General features: G+C 42.8%; 2 protein-coding genes across 2 annotated transcripts; one reads left to right on the top strand and one right to left on the bottom strand.

The window, feature by feature from the left end:
• Window positions 1-494: 494 nt before the first annotated feature.
• Window positions 495-15,211, bottom strand: LOC125890410 (E3 ubiquitin-protein ligase KCMF1-like). Its single transcript, XM_049579034.1, has 7 exons — window positions 15,057-15,211; window positions 12,815-12,982; window positions 10,771-10,910; window positions 8,683-8,784; window positions 4,734-4,914; window positions 2,948-3,266; window positions 495-2,078 (listed from the first exon to the last, which is right to left on the bottom strand). The coding sequence occupies exons 1-7, from the start codon at window positions 15,070-15,072 to the stop codon at window positions 1,751-1,753; spliced, it is 1,254 nt and encodes a 417-aa protein (XP_049434991.1). The 5' UTR covers window positions 15,073-15,211; the 3' UTR covers window positions 495-1,750.
• Window positions 15,212-19,373: 4,162 nt separating this feature from the next.
• On the top strand, window positions 19,374-25,497 carry lipg (lipase, endothelial). The gene is made up of 10 exons (XM_049579032.1): window positions 19,374-19,680; window positions 20,818-21,008; window positions 21,273-21,452; window positions 22,386-22,497; window positions 22,582-22,800; window positions 23,066-23,308; window positions 23,534-23,654; window positions 24,134-24,361; window positions 24,456-24,560; window positions 24,751-25,497. Exons 1-10 carry the CDS (start codon window positions 19,590-19,592, stop codon window positions 24,761-24,763), a joined length of 1,503 nt encoding a protein of 500 aa, XP_049434989.1. The 5' UTR covers window positions 19,374-19,589; the 3' UTR covers window positions 24,764-25,497.
• The last annotated feature ends 838 nt before the right edge of the window (window positions 25,498-26,335 follow it).

Genomic DNA, 26,335 nt, shown 5'->3' with positions numbered 1-26,335 from the left:
GTTTTCCCTTCAGTCTCCATGAGGCCCTAGCTAACTAGAGCACTGAGTGAGGACGGTCTCTGCAAGGCGAAACCCAGGGCAAGAAAGGCCGCAATTAATTACTGCACCACTTGCAGCCGCTTGTTAAGCTGATTGCTCTCAACAGACTCAAGGGAGTCAGATGACCATGTAAACACTTTGATCACCTCCTCTCTTCTCATATTCCAGATGAATACAGTGGCTAGACTGTCACAGGACGATGAGCAGAGAGATTTTAGGAAGTGTAAGAGCTATCTGTTATAGTCACCTGTACTTAATATAGTGCAGCGTGTTAATCTGATGTCACACAGCTGCTGTGAATGAGGACATGCATCAGGAGATGACAACACTAATTGAGATTGAATTGGACCTGTAAGATAGGTGTTTATTTTTACCATATGCTGTACATGCTCACCAAGAAGTTAGCAACTGAGAAAGAAAAAAAGAAAAGTAAAAACACAAACCAGAGAGCAGGATTGGGTTAGTTAATTTCCATCCAAAACATTTTTATTGTCCTCCAAACTGAAAGGTTTACCCTGTGATTTGGCTTGTTCGCTGAGCCAAAAACATACATTGCATTTCTTCAGGTAGCAGTGGAGGCATACAAAGATCTTTTTGACTGAGAGAAATTAATGGAAAGAGCAATACAGGATTCTCTCCTTCAAGTCACATGATGAGTAATCTTTGCATTCATGAGTAATGGAGAGAAGATTAATTTTCAGATCACGGGAAGCTTGAGAAAGTAGCGTCTGGTCTTCCATGTAAAGAGAGAGAGGAAAAACAAAGAGAAACAAAAATAAAAACAACCGTGTGAAGACCAGGTCGTGTTTCTTCCATGTTAGAAAAGGCCTGAAAATGGTCACACTGAAGAGATCGTTTCATCTCTCTTTGCCTCCGAGTTGTGTCACGCCTTTATGTAGAGCATCTGTAGTGTGCACAAATGGACACTGGATATGCAATTCAAAACCAAAGTGCCCACAGTCGATATAAAGCAAGGTCACATGACCCAAAACAGGTGATGTCACACAAGGGGGAGGGGTGGTTGAGACTGGACATGAATGTAACCAAACGCGGCCATCAGTCTGTTTGTGTGTGTCTGTGTGTGTGGTGTAGAAATGCCAGTGGTGTGGCACTCAGCACCGTTAATTTACAGTTAGTCAGGTGTCTGAACAAAAGAGAAAGACCTCCCCATCTTGTGACTGTGCAGTTAAAAATGGGCACATGGTGATTTAAGCTCATGCTTAAGTTGTGGTAAACCATCCAAGCACTTCTTTAATTAATAACTATAAATACACAGCAGCGTTTTTACCGGAGAGGTTTCCGTCTGCCTCCTCTCCCTGGGTGAGTGTGTGACGTGTTTGTCTCTTAAAACGGCTAACTACGCTTTGCTCATCTGCTAGAGGAAACACGGGTTATGTGGAATTGATTATCAACTTTCATATAGATTTTTCTATAATATATTTATATAGTTATTTTTCTTTCTCTCACGCACCCACCACGCTTGCTTGCTTTCACATTCTCTCGTCTCACTACTTTTATTCAATGTACACAACGTAATAAACATGGGGTTGAGTGGGGAGCGACAGAGCTGAAATGACAATCACTGAGAAAAAAAAATAATAAAACAAAGCCAAAAGAACTGCAGTCTTTTTTGTCATCCATTGGCAGTTGGGCCCGACTCGTCAGTCGGCCACATACAATGGTGGTTTGAGGGGAGGGAGTGGCCATGTCATCAAAGAGGCGGCGCGGGAGGCTCTTTCTTCGTAGGTGCTGTTTTAGTCGTCGTTTTCGTCGTCTTGGTAGCCGGGGTCGTCTCCTTGAGGTTGAGATTCTCCAGCGCCACGTCCAAGGTCATGACCTCAACACAGCCCATGGCCTCGAAGTCAGCGAAATTCCGCAACGTGCCGTGACAGTCATCCTCGTCTTCGGAGGAGGAGGCCGAGGCATCCTCGTCGGGCAGCAGCGTGGACAGCAGCAGCTCCGTCACAAACAGGCTCCTGTCGGCCCACTGGGCTTCACACGCCTGCCGCTCTGCCTCAGAGAGCCGCGGTTCGCTCAGCCTGCGGGAGAGAGGTCGAACAGTAATGAGATAAGGGGATAACTGGAGGACAACACATGTATTAAAAATCAAACAGAGGAGAATAAAATAAGAACAGCTTTACGGATAAATTCTGTATTTTCTAACTTGGCCCCTATTTCCCTGTGTTTTTTTGTCTAAGTGACTAATGGGAACAACAATTTTTAAAAATAGTCCAGTATTGAGCGAGAGAGCTGCAGCCAGACCAGAAACAGCCCCGAAATCACTACTGCCAAACCCACCAGACTCCATTAAATAAACAGTAATTTTAACATCATGAAAAATGTCACTCAAAGTTGACACTTAAAAAAACAAACTCAGAAAAAACATCTGAATCACCAACTCTGGTTTGGTTGAAATAAGCCCTTTATTCACCCAGTTAGATGTGAAAATGACTGGCTCCATACACACTAAAATTACTGTTTACTTAAACAGAGTCTGGTGGTTTTGGTGATGGCGATTTTGGGGCTGTTTCTGGTTAAATAAAAAGGTCTTTCTGTGGGGATGCTTTCCATAAATTGTCAGACACTTGGAATTATAATTTGAGCATGTCAGTCGCGCAAAAAAAAAAGCACTTTTAGTGGACTTACACTGATGGTGCAACATGCCCCAAGTCATTTCTTGAAGCCTGTTTCGCCGGCTGAAACGTTCTTGCTCAACACTGGACAAATTTCAGAAATTGTTGTCCCCGTGAGTCACTTAGACACCATGGGAAAAAGGTCCCAGGTTAGAAAATACTGAACTTACCCTTTGCAGACATATAAACTCTGCACAGTGAAGGTCAAACATCCAAGTGACTCTAAAGTAAAGACATTTAAAGTAGATGCAAAAACTAATGAGCAACAGTCCCACCTGCTGAGTAAAAACTGGGAGCTATGTGCAGTATGTTGTGTGTTGGACTCAGGTGGACCCGGGTTGGGGCTGGGGTTGGTATTATGGTTGGCACTGGGGTTGGGGTTTGCGGCAGCTGAATTGGTATTGAGGATTGCATTGGCCCGGCCCCCGCCCCGAGTTGCGTTTCGGGCCGTCTCTAACTGCTGACGTGCTGCCTGGGCCTGCTGGCGCTCCAACTGGAGTTGCATCTGAAGCTGTTGGAGCTGGGAGGCCGAGGGGCCCGAGCTGAGCTGGCCGCCCGCCGAACGCCGCACCCCTGACAACTGGGACAGAAGCTCTGGAGGAATGAGATGAAGAAAACAAGGGCTTAATGTCAGAAATGGTGATTACAACAAGGAGGAAAGACTTTGTCAATTCAATCCTGCTCAGTCTATTCAGAAAGCCAGTTCACCCAACAGTTGGCTCTCATTAAAACACAACAATCTTTCAAGTGGCATTTTCAAAGATTTCAGTCAGTTTTTTTGGCAATACCTGCACTTTCTGGTGTTAATATAATTTAATACTTCAGGTTACAGAGTTCTGGGGGCAGTGAAACAAACTGTTGTGGTTTTAATAAAGAAGTCAAACAATAACTGGCTTGTTTCCATCAGTCTGTGAGCAACCGTGATCTGATTTTACACCGCACACGGCATGAGTCTGCTGACTGCAGGGCAGAGTGAAAGGAGTTGGGTAAATCGCTAAGTTGGAGGTGTGCAGCCTGTCGCCTGCAGCTCTTCATCTAACAGCTCACTGTAGCTGCTCCTGACTGTTCCACTACTCCCTGCAATATTTCCAACTGATCAGCTGCCAAAAAATGCTGAGAATGACTAATGTCTTGTTTTGTAGATGTATTTTTGAACGGTAGCACACTGCATTTCCTGTTACTCCCTCATAATGAATATTAACTTATGTTTCACTAGTTAAATACTCCGAATGTAAAGCTGCAACAGTGGAAGACCTTTTTAAAAATGTGTTAGTTTAACTGGACGTAAAAATAAGTCAAATTGGACACATAGTTTATCCCTTAAAACTAGTGTTTATGAGCTATAATGTCGCTGAACAAGAATCTAGTGGGACTGCTGTGCCGCCTCTGATCCATAATCAAAAGTAAAGCACTGTTACTCACATGTTCACTGTGTTACACCCACTCAGCAGTGGGGCTGTTGGGCTATAACTGGACCAGTTGGGTCAACGGCCCAGCAGGTATAGCGGGTCATTAGTGAGGAGGCTGTTTGTGAGGCGGACTGAACAGAGACCCTCATTATGGCACAGCTGGAGCTGACATGGCGAATGCCAAGCAATGAACCGGATTAAAATTGGGAACAGAATAAACAAGGAATTGCCACAGCAACAACTCTGCCCACACATTACTGTGTTATCCACACTTCTTTCAAGACGAGGCATGTATAACATCTTCGCTACTGCAGCTAATTTATATGCATGTGTGAGAAACAATTTATATCGAGACAACTCATTAAATGATACGATAAAATGCCACACGCTCAGTTTAGCACTGAGCACCAGTGTTTTGTGTGTCAGACCTCCTGCAGTTGTAGCTGGGAGATACTGAATTTGTCTTCTGCCTCACTGTGCTGATGTCAAGTATATAGGTTGTTTGCTGTCGTCTGGCACACATCAGGCTCCACAGCTTCTTGTTCTGCAGCTGTGAGCCTCAGAGGGAGCCTGTATCATACATGACAGCATGGGCGTATCATGTCACCATGACTTCTCCTCCGTGTGTGTATGCGTGTGTTGTGTGACTGACCTGCTATGGGGTCCATGGCCTCTCTGCTGTAGTTGGAGCTCTGTGAGGAGCTCTGGCTGGTGGAGAGCCCCCCTGTGGTGCTGCTGGTGAAGTGCATGTTAGACCTGCGGGCTCGTGGACCCCCCAGCCCACGTCCAGGGTGAAACATCCTCCTCACGTGCCGCACCCCACTGGACTCATCGTGAAGCTTGCCATTAAGGAACATATCAAGAACATAGTGCTACAGCTCATTACAGTTTCCAAATTTGACATTTTTTTCATTAGACTTTGATGCTTATAAATGTCAAAAAAATCTGCCCTATCATGAACTCCCAGAGCAAAAGCTGATTACCTTGAATTTGCTTGTTTTGTTCAACCAACAGTCCAAAGCCCAAAGATATACACTGAACAAAAATATTAACGCAACACTTTTGTTTTTGCTCCCATTTTTCACAAGTTGAAACAAAAATCTAAAACTTTTTTATGCACACAGAAGACTTATTTCTCTCAAATTTGGCTCACGAATTTGTTAAAATCAGTGTTAGTGAGCGCTTCTCTTTTCTCCTAGATAATCCATCCAATTACAAGATGTGGCATATCAAGATGCTGATTAAACAGCAGTCTTGATCGAGTGTGCCGTCAGCATGTTGACTGCAGCATGAACTGAACATTCATTTCACTACCATCTCCATTTTCTTTTCTGTGAATATGGCAGTACATCCAACCAGCAACACAACCACGAATCACATGTAATCACACCAGCTCAGGAGCACCACATCAAGTCTATTCACCTGCAAGGTCGTCTGACATCAGCCACCCAGACCTAACAGCATGCACAACTGAAGAATATCTGCACAAACCATCTCAGGGAATCGTCCTATCCAGCGTCACACTGTCATTGTAATCAACTTGAATGGGCAACTGCTCATCTCAGATTGTATCTGGCACTATGGGGAAGTGTTCTCTTCACGGATGAATCCAGTGTGACCTTAAAAATGCATATCTGTAGCACTAGTTATGTGAAATCCATATTTCAGAGTGCTGAATAAATGTTAGAGTGCCCTTTTACTGTGACCAGCCAAAGGCACGCCTGTGTAGTAATGATGCTCTTAAATCAGCATCTTGATATGCCACACCTGTCAGGTGGATGGATTGTTGAAAAGAAGTGCTCACTAACAAATTTGGGATCAAAATTTGAGAGAAATAAGTCTTTTGTGTGTATAGGAAATTTTTTCTTTACTTTAAACCCTTTAAAACTGGAAGCATAGGCAAAAATGGTTGTGTTTCCACATTTAAGAAGGTGGAACTGGCAGATATTTGAAGTTACTGCTTGTAAAATCAACACTGTCAACAATTAATTCTCTGTTGATCAACACATTTATAAATCAGTTTGTAGTTTCAGCACAGAAACAGTCACTGCCACTCTTCTAAAACCTCTCTACACTCAGGTCTTTTGATTCAGCTGCTATCTGCCAACATTTGTATGATGCTCTCATGTGACAATGAACGCAAGACACCACACTGGGTAACACCCACAAACAAAAGCTATGGTCCTCTTCAGTGAAGCTGAGGATGCATTTGTTCTGTCTGTGTCATTTAACTACATTTTTGCATCCTTTGTTTTGTCAACAGCACTTATTCAAAGTACTTTATAAATAGACTGCCAGACTGCATCATCAGTCCTCTGAGCCTCTGAGTGCAACTCGCATGGAGTGTTTCAGCTGGTTCCTGACAGGCAAACACAGATGCTACCATTTTAACCCTTTACACAGTTTGATAAATAACAAATCCTTGAAGAGCACTCTTTTCTATGGCTCTCCTGAACAACGTGTACAGAGTAAGCCAGCTCATACATGGAGGCTTATTCCTCTATGAACTGCATTTTTAACCTCAAAAGCAATGAAAGGGATGAGTATGCCTTTCTGGAATACAATATCAATGACTAACATACTTAAGCAGAGCCTCAAGTTCAGATACGATTCCAAAGTAATTAAGTAGCAGACAAGACAAGACAATTCGAGAACACACTATTTTTGTGCTCCTAACTATTAGTGCCTTCTGCAGTTGGCAGAAATGCGTCACTGCTGTGCCTGTAACATGCCAGTAAAACAGGTGATAAAACCATGCAAACCATAATTATGCACTTGGGATGTCAGTAGAATGGATACTTTGGGACCAAGTCGATGCCAAAATTCTGAAAACGTGATGGTACTCATTTTTCTCCAGTCAGTAGGCATTTGGGATGCAATCTTTTCCAACTTGATGGGGCAACATATATGCCTGCAAGTGTTCTAGTCTGGCACTAAATGCCAAAGGAAGAAGAGGACCTTCTACCAGCACGAAAAAAAACAACATGTGGAAGACTGCAGCAAGCACAGCTGCAGCAACAGCTCCGCCTCGACTCCTGGCCTGTATATTCTCATGAATTCTTCACAATGAGAGCACCATGTAGTTACACTATGCTACTTATACCTGCAGTGTGACACGGCACTCGACACATCCTCCACAGTGTCTGCCCCGGGCTTTGACCCGGAAGTCTCAGGCATTAAATGCGTAACAGAAGAAGAAGCTGGTAACAGCATGGCAAAATCTACATCCAGAGCCGCAAATGTTTGGATGAACGAAATGTACAGAGCTGTAATGTTGTCAACCACGGTACCAGTTTGCTGCAAGCTAACCGTAGCTAACTTGTTTGTCGATTGTTTGGTCTGTGACATAATCAGTCGACTGGATAAAAGTCCAATACTATGTCCAATAGTTGGACATACTTCGGTCAATAATCAAAACCCCTACTGTGTTTGTATAGTACAACAAAGACAGTAATCCAGTTAAAGTCGAGCTTTAACAGGAGTTCGACTTAACTGTGCATGTAACACACTGACAGTGAGAGAGGGGCAGGACAAATAGCCTACCACAAAGACCAACTGTCACATCAAGTGCTGAACAGTGACAACAATGGAGGGGAAACATGTTAATATACTGTACACTGTATGTTAATATATGCTTCCTCACACACAGAATTTCATGAACTGAAAACACTGTGGCACTAAAAGCCTGTGTGGCTGAATGACTACACCTAATAGTGAAAATATGATGGCAAAGAAACTGTATGAAGTGTGTAATGTGGATTAGTAACATCACAGCCAATATCTGATCCACTTACTCCCATATGCCAGTCTATATTAATCCAGGTTGGACTGGTACAGCTCTACAAACCATCAAAACTACAAACGTCGGGCAGGGATCCCTCTCACATCTTGTGAATAACCCCAAAACAAAAATATGAAAGGAACACTGAGCTGCATTTGATCTGCTGTCTGGCAACACTCAACAACACATCTCATAATGCACTTTAACTGCCACAGTGTGTGTTATTGTGAGCTCATGTTTTTTTTCCTGAAGAGCTGCTCTTAAAGGAGGAAAATAAGGACAAGGCCACACAAGCAAGTTTAAAGGAAACATACAGATGAGCCCACTTGGCCTCCACTTTCCTCCTCTATGCATCAAACCAGTGGCAAACAGCGTGCAACAAACAGATCAATCTGAGTGAACTTAAGCTTGTCCCAATGGCATGAGACGCACAATTCTGTTAAGAACACTACAACAGCCAAGAAATCATTACTGCCCATATTCTGATATTTGGCCTCTTTCTTATGTTCACCCACCACCGTGACTGGGGAAAATACCACAGGGGGCTTTAATGTTATTACCAAAATGTCAACAAATGTCAGTTCCAGTGAACAAACGCCTCCCTGGTGCGCTAATCTTTAAAATGACAAAGCAATCTGGATGGCACAAAGTGCATTTGCATTTAAATATCTGAATAGTTTCCACACACAAAGCTTGAAATATCTGCTTTTCTTCACACAACTGACTAAAACAAAAATTCAGCTTGTTTTTATGCAGTCAATATATGAGCCAGGTTATGGTGATGTTCGTGGAGAGGGACGCTACCGCTTGAAAAGGATATCAAGTCTCTGGGTGCTCTGTGTTCAAGTGTGAGATGAGCAGCAAAGTCATCTGTCACATGATTCGGGTCGCCACCTGGCAGCGCTGCACATATGGGGCAGATCTAGAGGACAGGAAGAGAGAGTGTACACGTTAATAGCAGCACACTTCACTGCACATTCAGCATTCGCCAGTTGGTGCTGGGTCCTCTTAAACAAACAGATCGGCAAACATCTATTGAACAAATCCTGTATTTGAACACGAAGAGGTGCAATCTGAGGACAGCTCCGGCTCTGTGTTGAGCGTGGCAAAACTCAAACAGATGACGTGAAGTTGAAGGTACAGACTGATTTGAAATGTTTGACAATTTGGTGGTTTCATTTACTGAGGGAAGCTGCCAAACAGACACACATACAAGCTGCGCTGTATCATGGACACTGTTTTTTTTTTAGCCTTTATTTACCAGGGCTGTCCCACTGAGATCAAAGATATCTTTTACGATGGAGACCTGGACAAGAATGGCAGGAACACAGAGTTTCAACAATTAACATAAAAACACATAAAAAAACAGCATGTAATGTTGTTAGATTATTGTATTTAAAACATTTAAAATAACTTCCAGTGCTGACCCAGGACAGGTAGTTAAAGTATTTGACGAACATCCCTCTTTTCATTCAAAGGACAATGATTTACTGACATACCCTAAAGGCTGGTACAACAGGACAAACTAAAACAATATTTGAGGTCGTGAGCTGCATTATGATTTTCTATGCTTGCTGCTGCAGCGTGAGACAAATGGCTAAGTTATTCACTATTGGACATTAATTGGCTGCCCTGACAGTCATTTACTCACAAATAGTAACACACTGACAACACCTTTCCTACTGAGTTATGACTGATAATGATTCCATCAAATGCCACAAAAGGTAAGTATGAAAACATTTCATTTATAGTAAATTATTCTGCAGTATTTCAGCAAAGAGTGTGTTTGGTTGTGCAGGAGTTGATACCTGCTACATGATCAAAATCAGTTGGGACATTATTTCTGCAATCTGTATAACAGCATTTAAATGTGCCACTCCAACACACTTCGTTATAATGGTTTGGACTTCTGTCCAACACGTTTTCAAGTTGATTCACACATTGGTTCAACAATAAATAGGAAGCAGAGGTCGTCTGAAAGGATGACAAAACACAGTATCTTCACTAATAATTACCCAAATGTCATGCCTTGTTAAAAAGGTTGCAGCACATGGGGCTAACGTTCTTTAAACTATTTCTCAGCAGTGCAAACCTCTTTTCTTGCTGTCAGAAGAAAAAACAGTGAGCATCTATAAATAGAGCTGCACAGTCTACCTGACATCACTTGCAGTTCAGTTTCACTTGCAGAGTCAGAAGCTGACATCAGAACTAGACTTCGACTGGGGCACTGTGAAGCAGGACAATAGGTGTGTATCCGTGCACGTTTTTAATTGTATATGGCAAAAAAGTCGCAACTAAGTGCAATGGAAAACAGACTCAGCACATAAATGATGACGTACCATAACATTAGCCATTTGTACCGTCATTGCACAGGCCACTGCGAGCTCTCTATGCTTTCTGGCTGGCTGGTAACACGCTTATGTACGCCAAAGTTTCCCACACATTATCTGTTTGTGACAGCGCATCACACTATCAAAAATGCTGCCATGTATTGATTTTCTATTCCCTCCCTCTCTCCCCGTTAATTCGGAGCAATGACAGAATATATCTGCCATTTGTTTATTTGGAGCACAAATAGAATCCTCGATTTCTTTGAACAACAGCATTCTGCATCTGACATTATTCCAACCAAGATTAGATGAAACCTCAATTAACCAACTCCCAAAATTCCCATAAGAGCAGAGGATGGAAACAAAAACACAACAGCATATTTTCAAAACCTACAGGGTCCTCTAATGTGAGGGACATTCTCAGACAGATTCAATTTACTCAATTGGGAAAAAATTCTGAGGTATGCGGGGAAAATCAACACAAATGTAAATGTTTCCAGTTCCTCAGATTTGTGCAAACATCTAGTCACAGTTTCGTACTGTAGATTGCTGTGTGTGATGCTTTAGCACCAACTTACAACTTCTGTGGAGGTCTCTGTGTGCTCTGCAGCCACGTGCTCCTGCAAGGAGATCTCTGTGTAGCCCATCCTGCCACAGTAGGGACATGTGAAGGCCTGAGGCTGCTCCACTGAAAACGCTTCTCCACCGTAGTACAGGTCTGGAGGGGAATCAAGATGGATAGTCAGTGTCAGTGTTGTTGCATGTTTTAGTTGAAATTGTCAGGTGTTAAAATTGCAGCACTTCTCCGACAGAGAACCAAAACCTGTATCACAGCTGCTACAGAATCATACACAATAAAAACTCCTGTGTAAAATCTCAATGTTAAGAGCTATGGATACAAAGTTAAAGCTTCAAAGTATTTTACCACACAAGAAGTCATGTCGAAGCCCATTTGGAGATGATTAATTAATAAACAGGTTAAATTCAGCCAGGTGTAGTCGACCAGAGATGCCTCCTAGTCAACCACAGCAATTTTCTAGCCTTGCCACACACCAGGAAACCATTCATATTAAAACATTCCCTGGCCCACTCGCATAAAAATCAACCTGGAGGCAGTCAAAACAAGCTGTTAACACAACACTGACATATTATCACCTAATAAAGTTGTTATGGTGAGTGTGTTAGCTGACAGTTGCCTATTTACACATCCAGCAGACAGAGACCACCATCAGCATTCATTTGAGTAAGTGTTTGTGTCCAATTCTGACTTTCATGGTGGCTCTGTTTTCATCTCCACCAGCTTCCAAGGTAAATATCTGGTTATTGTATTGATTAATACTTTGTTTTGTTAACCGGCTCGTCACTAACTGTGTCTAGCTGCCATTTGGTGGTGGGCAGGTAGGGTACTGTGGGTGTCTGCTGGAAACAAGTTTGGCGACAGTGGAGAGACTAAACCAAAAGTGTGGCATTTGCAGGCTGCAAAAATGCTTCAAATAGCTGAGTGAATCTGCAGTCTTCTCTTCGGTTTCATCTATTCAGGATCAGAGGTGGCTGGAGCCTATCCCAGCTGACATTGGGTGAGAAGCAGGGTACACCCTGGACAGGTTGCCAGGCCATCACAGGGCTGACAAATACAGTCAGACAACCATTCATGCTCACATTCACACCTACAGGCAATTTAGATTCACCAAAATAGTTCATTCATTTGGTGGAGAACCAACAGGCACACCAAAATACACACATAAAAAAAATACAATCATAAAACAGCAGAATCTTTATGAGTTCGCACCTTCTGCTGTGTTTTCAGCAACAGTTGTTTTTTTTTTCCTCCAACAGATTGTAAAACAGCATTTCCAAAGTGTGAAACGCTGAATATCAACATATTATTTCACAGCACCAATGCATGAAATAATAGCAGAAGCAGTCGTCCAACAGCAAGAGAAAAGGTCCACTTAATCAAAACCAGAGCAGCCTTCCCATCTGAAAAGCCAGCGGCAGCAAAGATAATATACACTGTAACAGTTCAACTTGTGCAGGCTTATGAAAGCCACCCCAAGGGAAGTTTCCAACGACTACTAATTTAGAGATTTATCCTAATTATGACAGAACAAGAACTGCCAGTTCTTGATTATTTGTGAATTACTGTACAAACTTTGAAACCCTTAGTATAGAGTTTCAGGTCATTTGTTAATGGAGCTATCCATTCTCTTTATTTCTGGCACACTCTGTCAGTCTCGCAACTGGATGCACGTACACACACACACACCCTCTCACTTCAGATGCAGATAAAGTCATACTTATTTTTGATAGTTCATTGTTGATACTCAGCTTACGACAATGTCTGACTCAGACGCACTCTGACATTCAGGTGATAAACCACTATGAGAATCCATTTATAAATACTGTGTGTCTGGTTCAGGGTTAGTTGAGCTATAGAAATGCCGCAAATGTTCATATACTCTGTTCAACATCTGTACTTTGTTGCCTCACCGTGAGCTAATTATAAGATAAAGTGAATCCAAGCGTTATAAATCACAAGAACAAACATAATACTGAATGATGGACAGCTCATGAAGACACTCTGCTCATCATTAGCCTGATGTGAATATCTATTCTACTTACCAAAGTCAACTCGGGTTAATATACACTGCATGGGATGCTCTGTGGTGTGTCTGGTTGTGGTGGCACCGCTCTCGTAGCACGATGCGCACAGATCGTAGTCGTAGCAGATTAAACATTTGTATCGTCGACCTCTGAAGTTGCCTTTTAAACATGCATCGCAGCTCACGCCTGAGGGAAGAGGGATAAGATGTGACAAGAGAAAGGAGAAAAGAGAGGTGAGATGCTATACATCAAAGTCAGCTTAATTTGACTTGATCAACACAGCATGATATTTCATCAAATTTCATGATTGCAGATTTTAAGGATTACTTTATCCAACACATGTAGATCCTAAAAACACTTTATTATGTCTTCTCTGTTCTTATTAAGCATTACCTGAGATGTTTCAGTCCTTAGCCGATTCTTATACTCAATTACAATGAACGGAAGCTTTATATTTTACTTAAATAAAAATGTTAACTTCAAAACATTCGTATACAAGAATTAGACGGCAGTATATGGTAAAATTTTCACATAAAGATATCAACATGCTCGCAAAAAGTGTATTACGCATGTGGCACATGGATCATTAACACCTGCAAAATATAACACCGTAAAAATAAGGTAATCCTGCAATAAATAATACATCTGTTTACAGTAATGTTAGTTTAATTGAGGCTGTGACCCCACTTAAATTCTTGTGGTGCTGTAGTTATGTACTATTTGCATCATATTCAAATGTTTCTGCTTTGTTGGACTTTACTGTGCTAATTGTATTTTGTTGGTCTGTATATTCAGTTGTGTCATGGTGGTGAAGGGACATTGCGTAAGCTGTATGTGATGTGTGTGTTGTTTGATTGCACCACAATAAAAACGATAATAACTATGGAGAAGAAACAACACTTCTTGGATACAGTCCAGCCAAAACTGGACATTTAAAGTGTCACATGGTGTGCATTTACTGCAGGGGTATTGCATCGCATCATGTATTACAAGTATGTTACCATCCACCCTCTGCAGCAATCCTCTTACTCGGGAGTGACCAGCAGACTACTTGACTAGTGCCTGAACTATTCACCTTTTAATAAAGCTAGACCCATAACACCCAGCTCATTCATAAAGCCACCCTGATCATCACTATATCCAGTCCAGCACTACATGTACAAGGCTTAACCTTGTGTGTCATATAGGGTAAACGGGACCCTCTATGTCCAAGCTCAGGGAATTCTTGATTGACTAGGACAGTCGTGCAGTCTCAGTGTATTGTATGTCACCAGGCTGTCTAAACTCCCTCATATCCCCATTCATAGCTAGCAAAGCTGAGTGCCACCCTGATCCTGCTGTGCAGCGGCTGACGACTAGCTGCTGCAGACACGTTACCGACTAACAATGATAACCACTTAAACGTCAGACATAAATAACTTGAGGACTACTGACAGCAAAGTTGACAACAACAATAGAGACATGGAAACTAAAGGCCGCTTGGGCCTGACTAACCTTCGCTGCTGGGCTAACCATTTGACCAATAAACCAGCTACTGTTAGCTTAACAGTTAGCTGACAGGCAAGACAGCTGTGTTACACTCCACCTAACTCAACTTTTTACCGGCTGGTAAGCTCAAACATATAATGACAACCTTAGCTAGCGTTTACTTGACACCGACAACGAACTTCAAGCCCAACAAGGTTGGCCACAAGGACGAGGTGAATGTTGGTTTGCTAACGTTAAATGTTAGCTTGCGAAACTGAATTCTAAAGGCCAACTTTTACCAGGAAGGAGGCTAAAACAAGCTAACATTTACGAGAAGACAAGCCCTCGACCCCGCAACGCCATCTGGGATTCGCTGCTCTCCTATGTTTCCTATTCTCGGCACTCCCCCTTGCTCCCAGCTCGTTAACGTTAACCTACATAACCTATTACCAGCTAGCTTGCAGGCTAGCTAGCACACTTAGCTAACGTTAACTACCTTCTTCCGCTTGTATGTCAGCGTTGTTTTGGTCAACTAGCGCTGACTGCTGTATATTTTCTGACACATAAACGTCAATTGCAAGGTCCGCTGGATTAGACACACATTTGGTGTCCGCCATAATGCGTCCCCACGAAATTACACTGCAACCTTGCTGCTAACAGTAGCCAGCGTTAGCTAGGATGGGCTGCAAAACAAGAAATTCTCGGCTAGCTAACGCTAGCTCGCGCTGCTCTGTCAACGTTTTTATCACAAATCCAGACTTGCTCGAGCGCCCGTGTTGAAGCGTATTCTTACCTTCATGACGGGACATCCTACGAACACTAGCGCAGCCCCCTGCTCGGGCTCCCTGGCTTGCAATACAGAATAATATTAGTGAAGAGAAGAGAAGCCGGGGTTGGTTGGCTGTCCCTGGCCTCTTCCCTCATGAAGGATCCGGTCTGGCTCGCTGCCCCCCCTCCGCCTCCTGCTGTGTCACTGTCCGGTGCGCTCTTCCTCCGGCCACAAGATGGCGGTGTTGTCTCAGTTTTAGTGTGAGGGTTGCTCTGGCTGATGGGTGGCTGAGGTTTAGTGACCGATAGTAACCCCAAATTCTTAAACTCTTTGCCTTGAACAGCTTACAATAGTTCCCCCTAAAACAAATACTTTTTTAACCCTTTCTTGCATGAATTATGAATACACCAGGCAAGATTTATTTATTCATCTTAAGGCATAAAAATGAATTTAAAGTTCATTTTTTTAAACGTGCATCAACCAATGAAAATACTGATACATTTTGTGAAACTATAAATATATTTTCAATGCTGTTAAACTATTGCGTTCACATATTTTAACATATTGTAATACTGTTACTTTCTACTCCTCCCTTCTGCCCCCCTTCCCCCATTGCTCTTGACTCTTTAGTCCCCTCACACACCTCCCCTGATGAAATTTGCATTGAATAACATAAATCAATTAATTTGCAACCCCAAAATTTACTGCAGATTAAGCAATTTCAAGGACAACAAAGTTCCCTGGTATTAACTGTAGTTGAAATATAGCCAGCGATGCATAATGTCCAGTTTAGTGGTCATAAAATCAACATAAAATCAATACTTGGACATTTTATGACTCCTTAGATGCTAAAGGTTACCAAATGTTATTCACCTGCAAGGGTCTCATATTACAGAACAGTTGGCAAGATATTCCTTTGTTGCATTCCGTCAGCCATCTTGGTTTTAATATATTTGTGTTGCACTGACACAAAGTGTATATCATGACGCACTAGGGTCCACTGTAGTGGCTTATAGGCAGCTATAGTATCAGAACCTGTGCATATACAAGAAAATTGCTCTTAAATAGCTGTCCATTGTTGTGATCACTATGCATCATAGGGTTTAATGTCGTTATTAATTATTTTATTAATTAAATGTTCCATGTCCATCTTTATGAACAGACAGTGAGACGTGTTTTCCTGTCACTTGATGGGGCTCCATGACTATAAACATAACCCATTGAAGTGGGGTTGTATGGGGGACTTATCTGTGTACAGTATATTACATACAGTAGTTGTCAGTTTGCACACCCCCAGTTTGGAGAAGCAGGCTGGAGTCCAGCATGGAAGCTAAGCAATGTAGCTACTCTATGCTGAGAGTAGTTTCACTGCTTTGCCTTAATGTCAGGCAGTGATTTCCAGTGGGAAATGAAGCCAGATTCCATTGAGAAAAAATAGTGATTGCACGTTGATGAACACAGGAGCTGCTTGTCTACCACTGCCTCAAACAGTTATTTTGTTTGTGTTTTTGTGTGACTTTGGCATTTAAAAGGGTAGGATTGGATTCACCAAACTCACACAATAACACAAACTAACTTATTTTAGCAGCTGTAGACCAGCACCTCCCGTGTTTGGTGAGCTAAACTTATTGTTTTTGTCAGTGGAGTCTGCTGGCCTTAAGGAAAGCATGGATGGGGAACTGAAGATGTTAACGGCTTTCCTGTCAGAAGCAGCATGGTAAAGCCATAAAAATGCTCTGAATATAGCGTACACTTAAACTGATAATGATTTTTTCAGGTGGGACTTTTTTTAAGTGTCTAAAATATGTTTTGTTGCTGACGCCCATCCACAGCAATACGTTGCCTAGCTTCACCAGCCTGCTTCTCCAAACCAGGGGCACACCAACTGAGATCTACTGCATGTAATAAACTGACTATGGATAAGTATCCCATACAACCCCACTTCAAGAAATTTGAACCATCCCTAAAACAGGCCTTATTGTTTTGATATACACACCATAAACCATAAACTGAAGTGCATCAAAAAGCTTTATGTGAGTCTGCCAACACTCAAACGTTGCTTTAAATCCATGGCTGAAACCTAAAGTTTTTACCAGTGACTTCAGGAATGAGTGAGAACGAGGGTGCACTAGATTAAGATCTATAAATTGCATTCCTTTTGGCTCTCCCCACAGAGCAGCCTGCGTAGGTCCACTTGATTGTTTTAGTATTTCACAGTGCCCCATTGTTGGGTCCTGCCAGGCAGACCTTGTAGGGCAAAATCACGACAGGTCAGCATAATATAGAATCAAACTGGCACTACGACTGGGCGGCTGGCTGAGGTGTGGGGATGGAAAGAATAACAATACCCCTGCACGAGAAGCAACATTAACTTTGAAGTAAATATAACTGCCAATGTCTGACATCAGTTTTGGTCCAGCAGACTAATTCTGGCAAGTCTCTGAGTTCTGTTTTTTTTTTAAGAGCTGCAGACTTTTTGTAACTTGACATTCAGATAAAAAAACACAAGAAAAAGGTGGGTGTCACATGAATTCAAGCTGTACTAAGTAGTTTAGTCACGAGCCAGACTCAAGCCAGAGTCCCTCTAAAACAAAACTGTGTTACTGCAGGTTTTAATATCAGTGTTAGGCAGGATTTCATGTTAGAAATCACAAGTTTCTGAATATTCTCTCAAGACCCATGTGCATCGTGTCTATTATACTGGGTGTGCAGGATGGATTTCACGCTCGACGCATTGCATCATCTCATTATTTGAACCCCACTGCCTCCTCAAGATGCACTCTCTGCTGTGTTCTTACAAGCATACAGTAAGGCTATTAATATGTGGGTAAAAATAGGACAAGTTATTCTGAACGGTCCTGTATCACGCCACAGTCTCATGCTCCTCCTTTGAAAGAGACATTTTTAATAGTGATGCCAACGTGAAAAAAATTAATGGAAATAATGTATCATTTACGGTGAAGTCAGAGCAAAGCTAATAGCATGGAAGAATTGGTCACATTTGACATCTTTTACATGGACTGTAGATGGAAAAACACTCCTCAGTGCACTGATGACTCATTAGTGCTTTGGAGCATGGTTTACTATCAGTATGGCAATAAAGAGGCATAGTACACCTGCACCCTATGTATACACAACATGACACATTTTGCAGGTGATGTGACATTGTGTTGCTGTTCTTAGATTGTTTTTAAGCAGCATTTATCATTTATGGGATTTGTTTATGTTAAATTACAGAAAATAATTGAAGTATTTGTTCAGGATATTTGGCACATTTAATAGATAGATAGATAGATAGATAGATAGATAGATAGATTATGTCTCTCTCTCTCTCTCTCTCTCTCTCTCTCTCTATATATATATATATATATATAATAAAATGAAAAAAAATAGATTAAAGATGAAAATAAATCCCGGAATTAGGGTCTTAATCTTCACCTCTAATAACACACTGCTGTCCAAGAGGAGTAACTACAAGACATCATGATAAACAGCATGAGGAGACACCCAATCACTAAATAGTTAAATGTCTTTATGGCTCGCAGACCTCACAGAGCTCTTAAACCCACTGACCTACTGCACATTGTACCCAGCGGCACCACTTTGTTTCCATGCGTGCGCAAACGCTGTGCGGATAGCAGGTACCAAGGGCTGCTGGGGTGGCAGGTGACACTTCCTACTGGGCAGGGGGTGCTGATGTATGTACACAAAACAGTGGTGTTATTGTAGCAGAGACCCTTGCGTGAGTGCGCCCATTCTTCGCCTCATCAATTGAAACCGGTCGGTGAGCTAAGCTGATGCTTTGGCAGCGCGCCAGGCGGAGGGGACGATGCGTTAAAGGGGGAGGGTGCCTGGCCATCTCCCTTACACACGGCCTGGAGCCTTTTAAATATTCCCATCAATGCGTAGAGGGGGACTGTGGGATTTCCGCATATTACAGACAACTGGGCATATATATTTTTGTAAATGGGTCTACTTTGAGATTAGACGTGCATCTTCACGTCAGTGCGTCACAAGTCATTGAAGATTTTCACACTCTGTTTGGTTCCGGTTAGGCAACAAAGATATGAGCCAGAAGACACCAACACTGAGCAGGTTTTATGGTGGTTTGCGTCAGTCTCACACACACACACACACACACACACACACACACACACACACACACACACACACACACACACACACACACGCCCTACAAGGGTTAAACCACGCGCAACGTGAGACGCCTACTACGACTTCATTCAGCTTTGCCACGCCTTTCAACGTAAACAAATGGGGGCTTGACCAATAAGATTCACGATAGATCAGCCGATGATCAGATGACTGAAAAGGGGAAACTATTTAAAACTCTAATGAGACACTTGATGCAAGTTTATACGTTTCTCGAGCAGTGCTTGCACCGGCGCGCACCAAAACGCACCACCGGCTCCACTGCTCTTTGTCACCACTGGATTTAAACTCATTTACCTACCTAACGCGCTACCACCGGCAATATCAAAAGAAATTTTATATTCCAAGGAAGCTTTTAATTCTTCCAAACTCGCCTGTAACTGAGAAATGAATCATAAAGCGCTTTTACTGTGGATTTTCCTACAGTGTGCTGCTGCGCTCTTCTCATCCGCTGTTGGGGAAAACGCTGTTCTTAAAGGTAAGAAATGGCTTTGTGTCTATTGTTCATTCATTTCTGTCATTTATTTCTCTCCCAGCCTCAAAGGGAAATGTCAAAATCTAACAGCATGGGTGCAAAGTAGGGCAAACGCGCGCTTGTGGGAAATCTATGAATGGAAAGATATACCAAGTATCCCAAACCTCACATTTCCTCATATTTCCCCTCATCCCTGCTTGGTTATTTTACATTTTTAGTCTATTAAGCGAATTTCTGAAAGCGAACAAGTGTGGTGAGCAGAGTGGACCGGAAAAACTGGGATGGATTTAAAAGACTGCGACGTGTCCTTTTTTGGGAGCAGCATGAGTGTTGAAAAGGGAAACACAACGCCACGTCTGTGTGAACCATTTGGAAAGATGTTCCGCTGAATCCGCGTTTTGCCGCGGACCGCTCACCACCGTTTTTACTACCCAGCTGAAGTCATTTTGGTCTGTGTGGCCCATCACCAAAGGGTGTTGAGTTCATTTAAATTCAGATCTGACGTTTCTGCTGTGCGCGGCGGGATTAACGCAGCCTGCTTTGAATTCACTCACCCCTTCATCAAGAATCAAACACAAAGAGAGCAAATTAGGACCGTGCGCTCTTAAAATAAACATTTAACCAACATTTTTGTAATTAAAATTTATTAAAAATCCCTGGATAAACTATGAGCATCATCTGGGTGTTTCCCAATGCCTCTTGCATCTGTCACATGCTTCCATTGTACCTTTTAGCCCCCAGCCCTGAGAGCGCACTCTTAAAGTCAAATGGCCTATAATTATACAAGCTCTCAGGCTGCAGCTGTGTGAAAAAAGGTGACATAAAAGAAGAGAAGCCTTGCGGTGAGATTTTGGCCCAGGGCCTGCATCTCCTGTACCACAACTTGCACCTAACCCATTGGCTTTATTGGAACAGATGTTGGCTGCAAATGCAAGTTGATTGGCTATCTCAGCCGCTTCCTGATTGTGTGAGGCATGATTGGCTGAGTGCCCTCTACATTGGATCTAAAATTCAAATTTTGTAGTGTGGTTAAGGTTTTTTTCCCTTTTTTGATTGAGGTGGATGCATCAGAAAAGCATGAGAGGATTTATAGATAATCTGAGTGTTTCCTCAATTTAATCCTGTGTGATTTTCCCTCAGGTGAAGACGATGAATTGGATGGACTGCCAACAGACAGCAAGGCTCTCAGTGGCCTTGTCAAGTACAACATGAGGAAGAGTTTAGATCTGGACCAGGATGGCTGCTACCTGCAGGCTGGGAAGAAGGAGTGTCTAGAGGAGTGCGGCTTCAACGCTACAGCCAAGACCATCTTCATCATCCATGGCTGGACGGTACGTATGAGCTGAGATTATTTTGTATCATCTCTTTCTGGCTGCAGTCCCTCGCCTTCTCTATGTGGGTCACTCTTGGCAAACCTCACTTCACTGAGTGAAGCGCACTTGTGCATTGGATGGAAGTAAGCGTTGGCTCTCCATCCAGGGCGCTTTGATTGTTGGAATTTATCATGTGAATGTGAGCTAACTGGGTGCAGAGTGTCAGAGAGAGGTCAGCTGGCTGAATGACTGACTGACTCCAGTTTTCTTTTTCTCCCTCAGATGAGTGGGATATTTGAAAGCTGGATGTACAAGCTGGTCTCTGCAGTGATGCAGCGAGAGAGCGATGCCAATGTGGTTGTTGTCGATTGGATAGCCATGGCTCAGCAGCTGTACCCCGACGCAGTAAACTACACCCATGACGTCGGCCTCAGCATCGCCGAAATGCTCAACTGGCTTCAGGTATGTACACAGTCATTTCTAATACTTAAACACCTGCGAAACTTACTTGGCTTCCTCCTATGGATCCACGTTTGAGCCTTCTGCTGAAATTGAATGATTTAAAACTGGGTCTCTAATTGGAGTCCTCACAAAAAGATGCTGTCACCTGCTCTGATGAAGTACCACAGTACCCGTGATGTTACCAATCTGTGATGTAGCTTAGTCTCATAAAGCCAAGATGTCTTTATGTGTGTAGATCGGAAGCATCAATGGATCCCGTAAACTCTCATATGTTTTCGGATGTTCGTCTTCTTTATAAATGACTTATGGTGTAGTGTAATCTGAGCTATCTTGGCAGTCAAGTCAGTAATGCTGAGTGACAGAGGTGCAGCTAAGTACCTGCAAATCCATAAGTCCTGCCCCATCTGTCTTACTATAGGAGTGATTTGTTAGCATGACAGAACTGTCAAAATGTATTTGAAGAGGTGAAATATCATGCTCAGTATTGATTTTATCTTAATGATTGATGTTTGTGCCCTGTGGCAGTAGCTCAGTTTCCTTCTGGTATGCTGTCTTCCTGACTGAGGGTACTTGATATATTCTAACAAGGATCAGGGTCCATTAAGTACTTCAGAGGGAAAGACAACAATTCCCATTCAGCTGGACTGTCACAAAATTGGACCAGTGCACGAATAGCAAGTGAGGAGAGATTCAGGCACCCTGCCACGTACTTGTAAACATGGACAAAGAGTATTTCATGGAGACAAACTGAGACAGATGGTGGAGGCGCTGTTGCATGGAGGGGACTGTCAGTAGATTCTGTCCGGGTTAACTGGGCTTGGCTCAGCTGCAGGCACGACTGATCGCTGCTGGCTCAAATCCAGGCTTTGCTCAGTGTGGGTTAGTGTCCAGTGTTGCAGCTGCTGATGTGAGTGTTGCAACTTTTTTTAACAGGATGAGCAGCAGTTGCCTTTGGAGAAAGTGCACCTGATTGGCTACAGTTTGGGCGCTCATGTGGCTGGTTTTGCTGGAACGTACGTGCGAGGGACCATTGGCAGAATCACTGGTAAGCAACATGAATCTGCAGTAAACAGACCTCAAAGATGGTGCAGCCTCATTTTTCTGACTGTCATCTTTTTATTTCTGACAGGTCTAGACCCAGCAGGACCAATGTTTGAGGGTGTAGAGGAAAGGAAGCGCCTCTCCCCTGATGATGCCGCCTTTGTGGACGTTCTGCACACGTACACCCGAGAGGCTTTGGGTGTGAGCATCGGGATCCAGCAGCCAATTGGGGACATTGACATCTATCCCAATGGTGGTGAAGTGCAGCCCGGCTGTTCACTGGGTGACGTGTTGACAGTGGCTGGAAGTAAGTGCTTAAGAATTGGCTCTTTGTTTGCAGAAGTCAGCTGTCCACAACAAGATTTATCAGTGAAACTACATCAGCAGAAACCATTTACATCTGACATTAATTTGTTCACCTACCTCAGTTGGCATGACCATATAGTACTCCATCTAACACAAGAGGAAAATGACAGTCTGAGCTTAATATTGCCTAAAATTCAGACTATATGTAACATTTATATTTACTTTTATCTGTAGCACATCTAACCTGCCTTCCTCTTCCTCTCCAGATTTCATGGAGGTGATGAAGTGCGAGCATGAGCGCGCCGTGCACTTGTTTGTTGACTCTTTGATGAACAAGGAGCACATGAGCTTCGCCTACCAGTGCACCGGCCCTGATCGCTTCAAGAAGGGCATCTGCCTCAGCTGCCGCAAAAATCGCTGCAACAACATCGGCTACAATGCCAGGAAGATGCGCAAGAGGCGCAACAGTAAAATGTATCTGAAGACACGTGCTGACACTCCATTCGGAGGTGAGTCTCAGTAACCACATGGCCTGTAAATGCTTTGCCGAGTTTATCTGTTACTACTATAATGCTTACTTCCGCTAGTAAAACAACTCAACGATAAGATAATCGCTGTTTCTTATCTTTAAACTCTGCACGTTTTATGGTTCCCCGGCTGCCAGTGTAAATTACTACTGTACACATTTCCACGGTTGATCAAAGATTTATGCTGCGTTTATGTTTTCTTTTAAGGCTACCACTATCAGATGAAGATGCACGTGTTCAACAGAAAAAAGTTTGACAATGCAGATCCCACCTTCCATGTCAAGTTGTATGGAGCCCAGAATGATACAGAGAAGATATTTGTTGATGTGTAAGTACAATATCTAAATCCACCTCATAAACACCTCAGCATGACAACCCATAAAACCGCCGCACACTGGCTTGGCTACTGTCCTAAATGTACAACCTGGCAGCTATTCTGCCTGTGACACTGAGAAGCACATGGCCTGCCGTGATATGAAATTGGAACTTGAACCTTGTTTGTACTGACCTTTTCAAAGTCACAAGGGGTTGTGATGTACAACAAGCTCAGGATAGAGGAGGAAATCCAGTCACTTTCAGTTCAAGTTTCCATAGACGCATATGCCAAGTTGAAGTCGCAACCTTTGACGTAAAAGCATGACAAAACAATACATCAGCAATCAGACAAGGCTGCTTGGTCACTCACTACTCTTGTTAATGATTTGCCTTACTTAATGCAGAACTAGAATAGCTGACTTGAACAAACAGCTGAGAGATCCTCAGTTTTCTGGGCACCTGACTTAACCTGATTTCTCCCTGTTTGTGCAGCCATGATGAGACTATCGGTCTGAACCTGACCAACACCTTCTTGGTGTTCACTGAGAAGGATATTGGTGACCTGCTGAAGATCAGTCTGAGCTGGGAAGGAGAAGCCGAATCCTGGAACTCTGTCTGGAAGAACATTAAGAAGACGTTTTGGGCCTGGAACGCCAAGCCTCCCAAACCTGTGCTGGAAGTCCGGCGGATTCGCGTGAAAGCTGGGGAAACGCAGAAGAAGTAAGTAGCGTTAGCAGGTGTCTTAACACCCCATCTCATCAGGATTAATTTGTCTTGACCATCACTTACACTGAGATTTCTTTTTATGTTACAGGTTTACGTTCTGTGCCCAAGATCCTGCAAAAACTCAAATTTCACCAGGGGACTCCATAACTTTCCTGAAATGTCGTGATGGCTGGGAAGTGAAGCCAAGAAAAAGGTACGACACATGACAAAAGTTTGGATGTCTTGTTTGAATACTTTTGAATTCAGTTATAGTTAATAATACTGTTGAGTAAGAGGAAGCTGTAGTATGGTGTGTGTGTGTGTGTGTGTGTGTGTGTGTGTGTGTGTGTGTGTGTGTGTGTGTGTGACTATTCCCAGTAAGTGAAACCTGTTTGTCTTGACAGGGTGCCCATGTAACAACTCTACACTTCCAACAACAAATGCACCATCATCATGGGGGACCCAACATGGATCAGCGAGAAGCTCTGCCTTCTCTTTATATGAGCACTTTTTGTAGGAGGAAGATTGATCAGCGCACGGTGGGGGGGGGCTCTACCAGAATCTTGACTGCACCTGGAAGGTCTCCATCGGTTTCTGGAGACAAGGACTCTGGGGGTCTGTCCAGCGTATACGAGACGGCTGGAAAATGTTGCGCCGGCTGGAAGCAAAGGACAGTCCAAAATGTGTTGATTGCCCATGGAGTTACAGAACGTTCCTTTGTGTGGACTAGTGAGGTAGAATACAGATCTGTGCCAGTGGACATACACCAGCAATTGTAGTCGCTGTACTGTACATTTTAAAATATTTTTTTATTTATAAGAAAAATGGAAGCACTGCAAGACCAACGTTATTTATCAGAGCACATCCTACAATGAAGCATATGTTGAATGAATTTCTCCTAGATGCAGTATTTTGTGTGTGTGAGTGTGTGTATGTGTATTGTGTGGGTGTTTGTTTGTGACCAAGAAGTGTGCCTTTCTGCTGAGAGATTACTGAAACACTGTATAACTGATGGAGATACCTGATCTCATTGCACATGGTTTTGTGCATCGTGTTACTGTTACTGTATGTGGCTTACTTTGGGGGTGTGTTCATGTACATACTGTAAATAACTTTTTGGAAAAATAAATTCACCCATTATTTGTAAGAAACTGTTGGCTTTGCTTGTCGTTTTCTTTGCATCTGTATTGTTATGTGCCTCAGTAAGGGTGGAATTATGGTTCCCAGAGTCCACGTAAACTATGAACTGTGTTTAATGGTCGGCTAATCGTAGGCTGCCAATTTCATGAAAATGTGCAAAATACAAGCTAAGATTTGCAACATGAGCTCTGTTCCTTTCCTGTTAATTTTGATGTTTCATTTATCCAAACAGACTTTAAACCCATGCATGACTCTCATTTATCTGCAATTTGTAAGTGACAGTCATTTGTGAAACGTGACACTACCACTACTTGCAATCTGAGTGCAAGCAGCATTTGCAAATCCCCCTTGTGAAACTGCTGTCTGAGCATCAAGCAAGCTTTTCTGGTTGATCCAACTTCCTTTGAGCACAACGTCTCCATAAAACATATACAGTGTATATAGAGGCCAAGACACAACCAAGATCAGACCAGCTCAAGTCCCACAGTGCATGACACACTCAGGATAAAATTAGAGCATGCAAACCATAGGCACTCCTCAGATTGATGTGAATGATCCACATTCCCACAAAACGCCCAAGGAAAACAAACAGACTCCTCTTCATGCGTCTCTTTGCATGCATACTGTATATACAGTATGTCAGTATGTATAAGTCAAAGTCAGTCCCTTAGGATGTTGTGATCGCAACAATTAGTGCAAATTCAGCCAATCCCTGTGAACGCAACCTTGCAATTTTGTTCAGTCTCCACAAAATACTGCAAATTTTATGTAAAATTGATAAAAAAAAAAAAAAAGTCATGGTGGAGCTGCGTGCGGCATATTGATTCACACTGGCCCTCCTTTCCCTAC

The sequence above is a fragment of the Epinephelus fuscoguttatus genome, linkage group LG6, assembly GCF_011397635.1.
Source record: "Epinephelus fuscoguttatus linkage group LG6, E.fuscoguttatus.final_Chr_v1".
In the NCBI taxonomy this organism is placed as follows: domain Eukaryota; kingdom Metazoa; phylum Chordata; class Actinopteri; order Perciformes; family Serranidae; genus Epinephelus; species Epinephelus fuscoguttatus.
Note: the sequence above shows the minus strand (reverse complement) of the source record. Positions and strands in the feature narration are given on the sequence as shown.

Coding starts and splice junctions, on each gene's coding strand:
- LOC125890410 (XM_049579034.1), bottom strand. Junction 8,785..10,770: donor CAGAGACCTCCACAGAAGTT/GTAAGTTGGTGC, acceptor CCTGTCCTCTAG/ATCTGCCCCATATGTGCAGC. Junction 3,267..4,733: donor GGCCATGGACCCCATAGCAG/GTCAGTCACACA, acceptor TCATTCCTCCAG/AGCTTCTGTCCCAGTTGTCA.
- lipg (XM_049579032.1), top strand. CDS start 19,590: ATGAATCATAAAGCGCTTTTACTGTGGATTTTCCTACAGTGTGCTGCT. Junction 21,009..21,272: donor TCATCATCCATGGCTGGACG/GTACGTATGAGC, acceptor TTTCTCCCTCAG/ATGAGTGGGATATTTGAAAG. Junction 22,801..23,065: donor CGTGTTGACAGTGGCTGGAA/GTAAGTGCTTAA, acceptor CTTCCTCTCCAG/ATTTCATGGAGGTGATGAAG.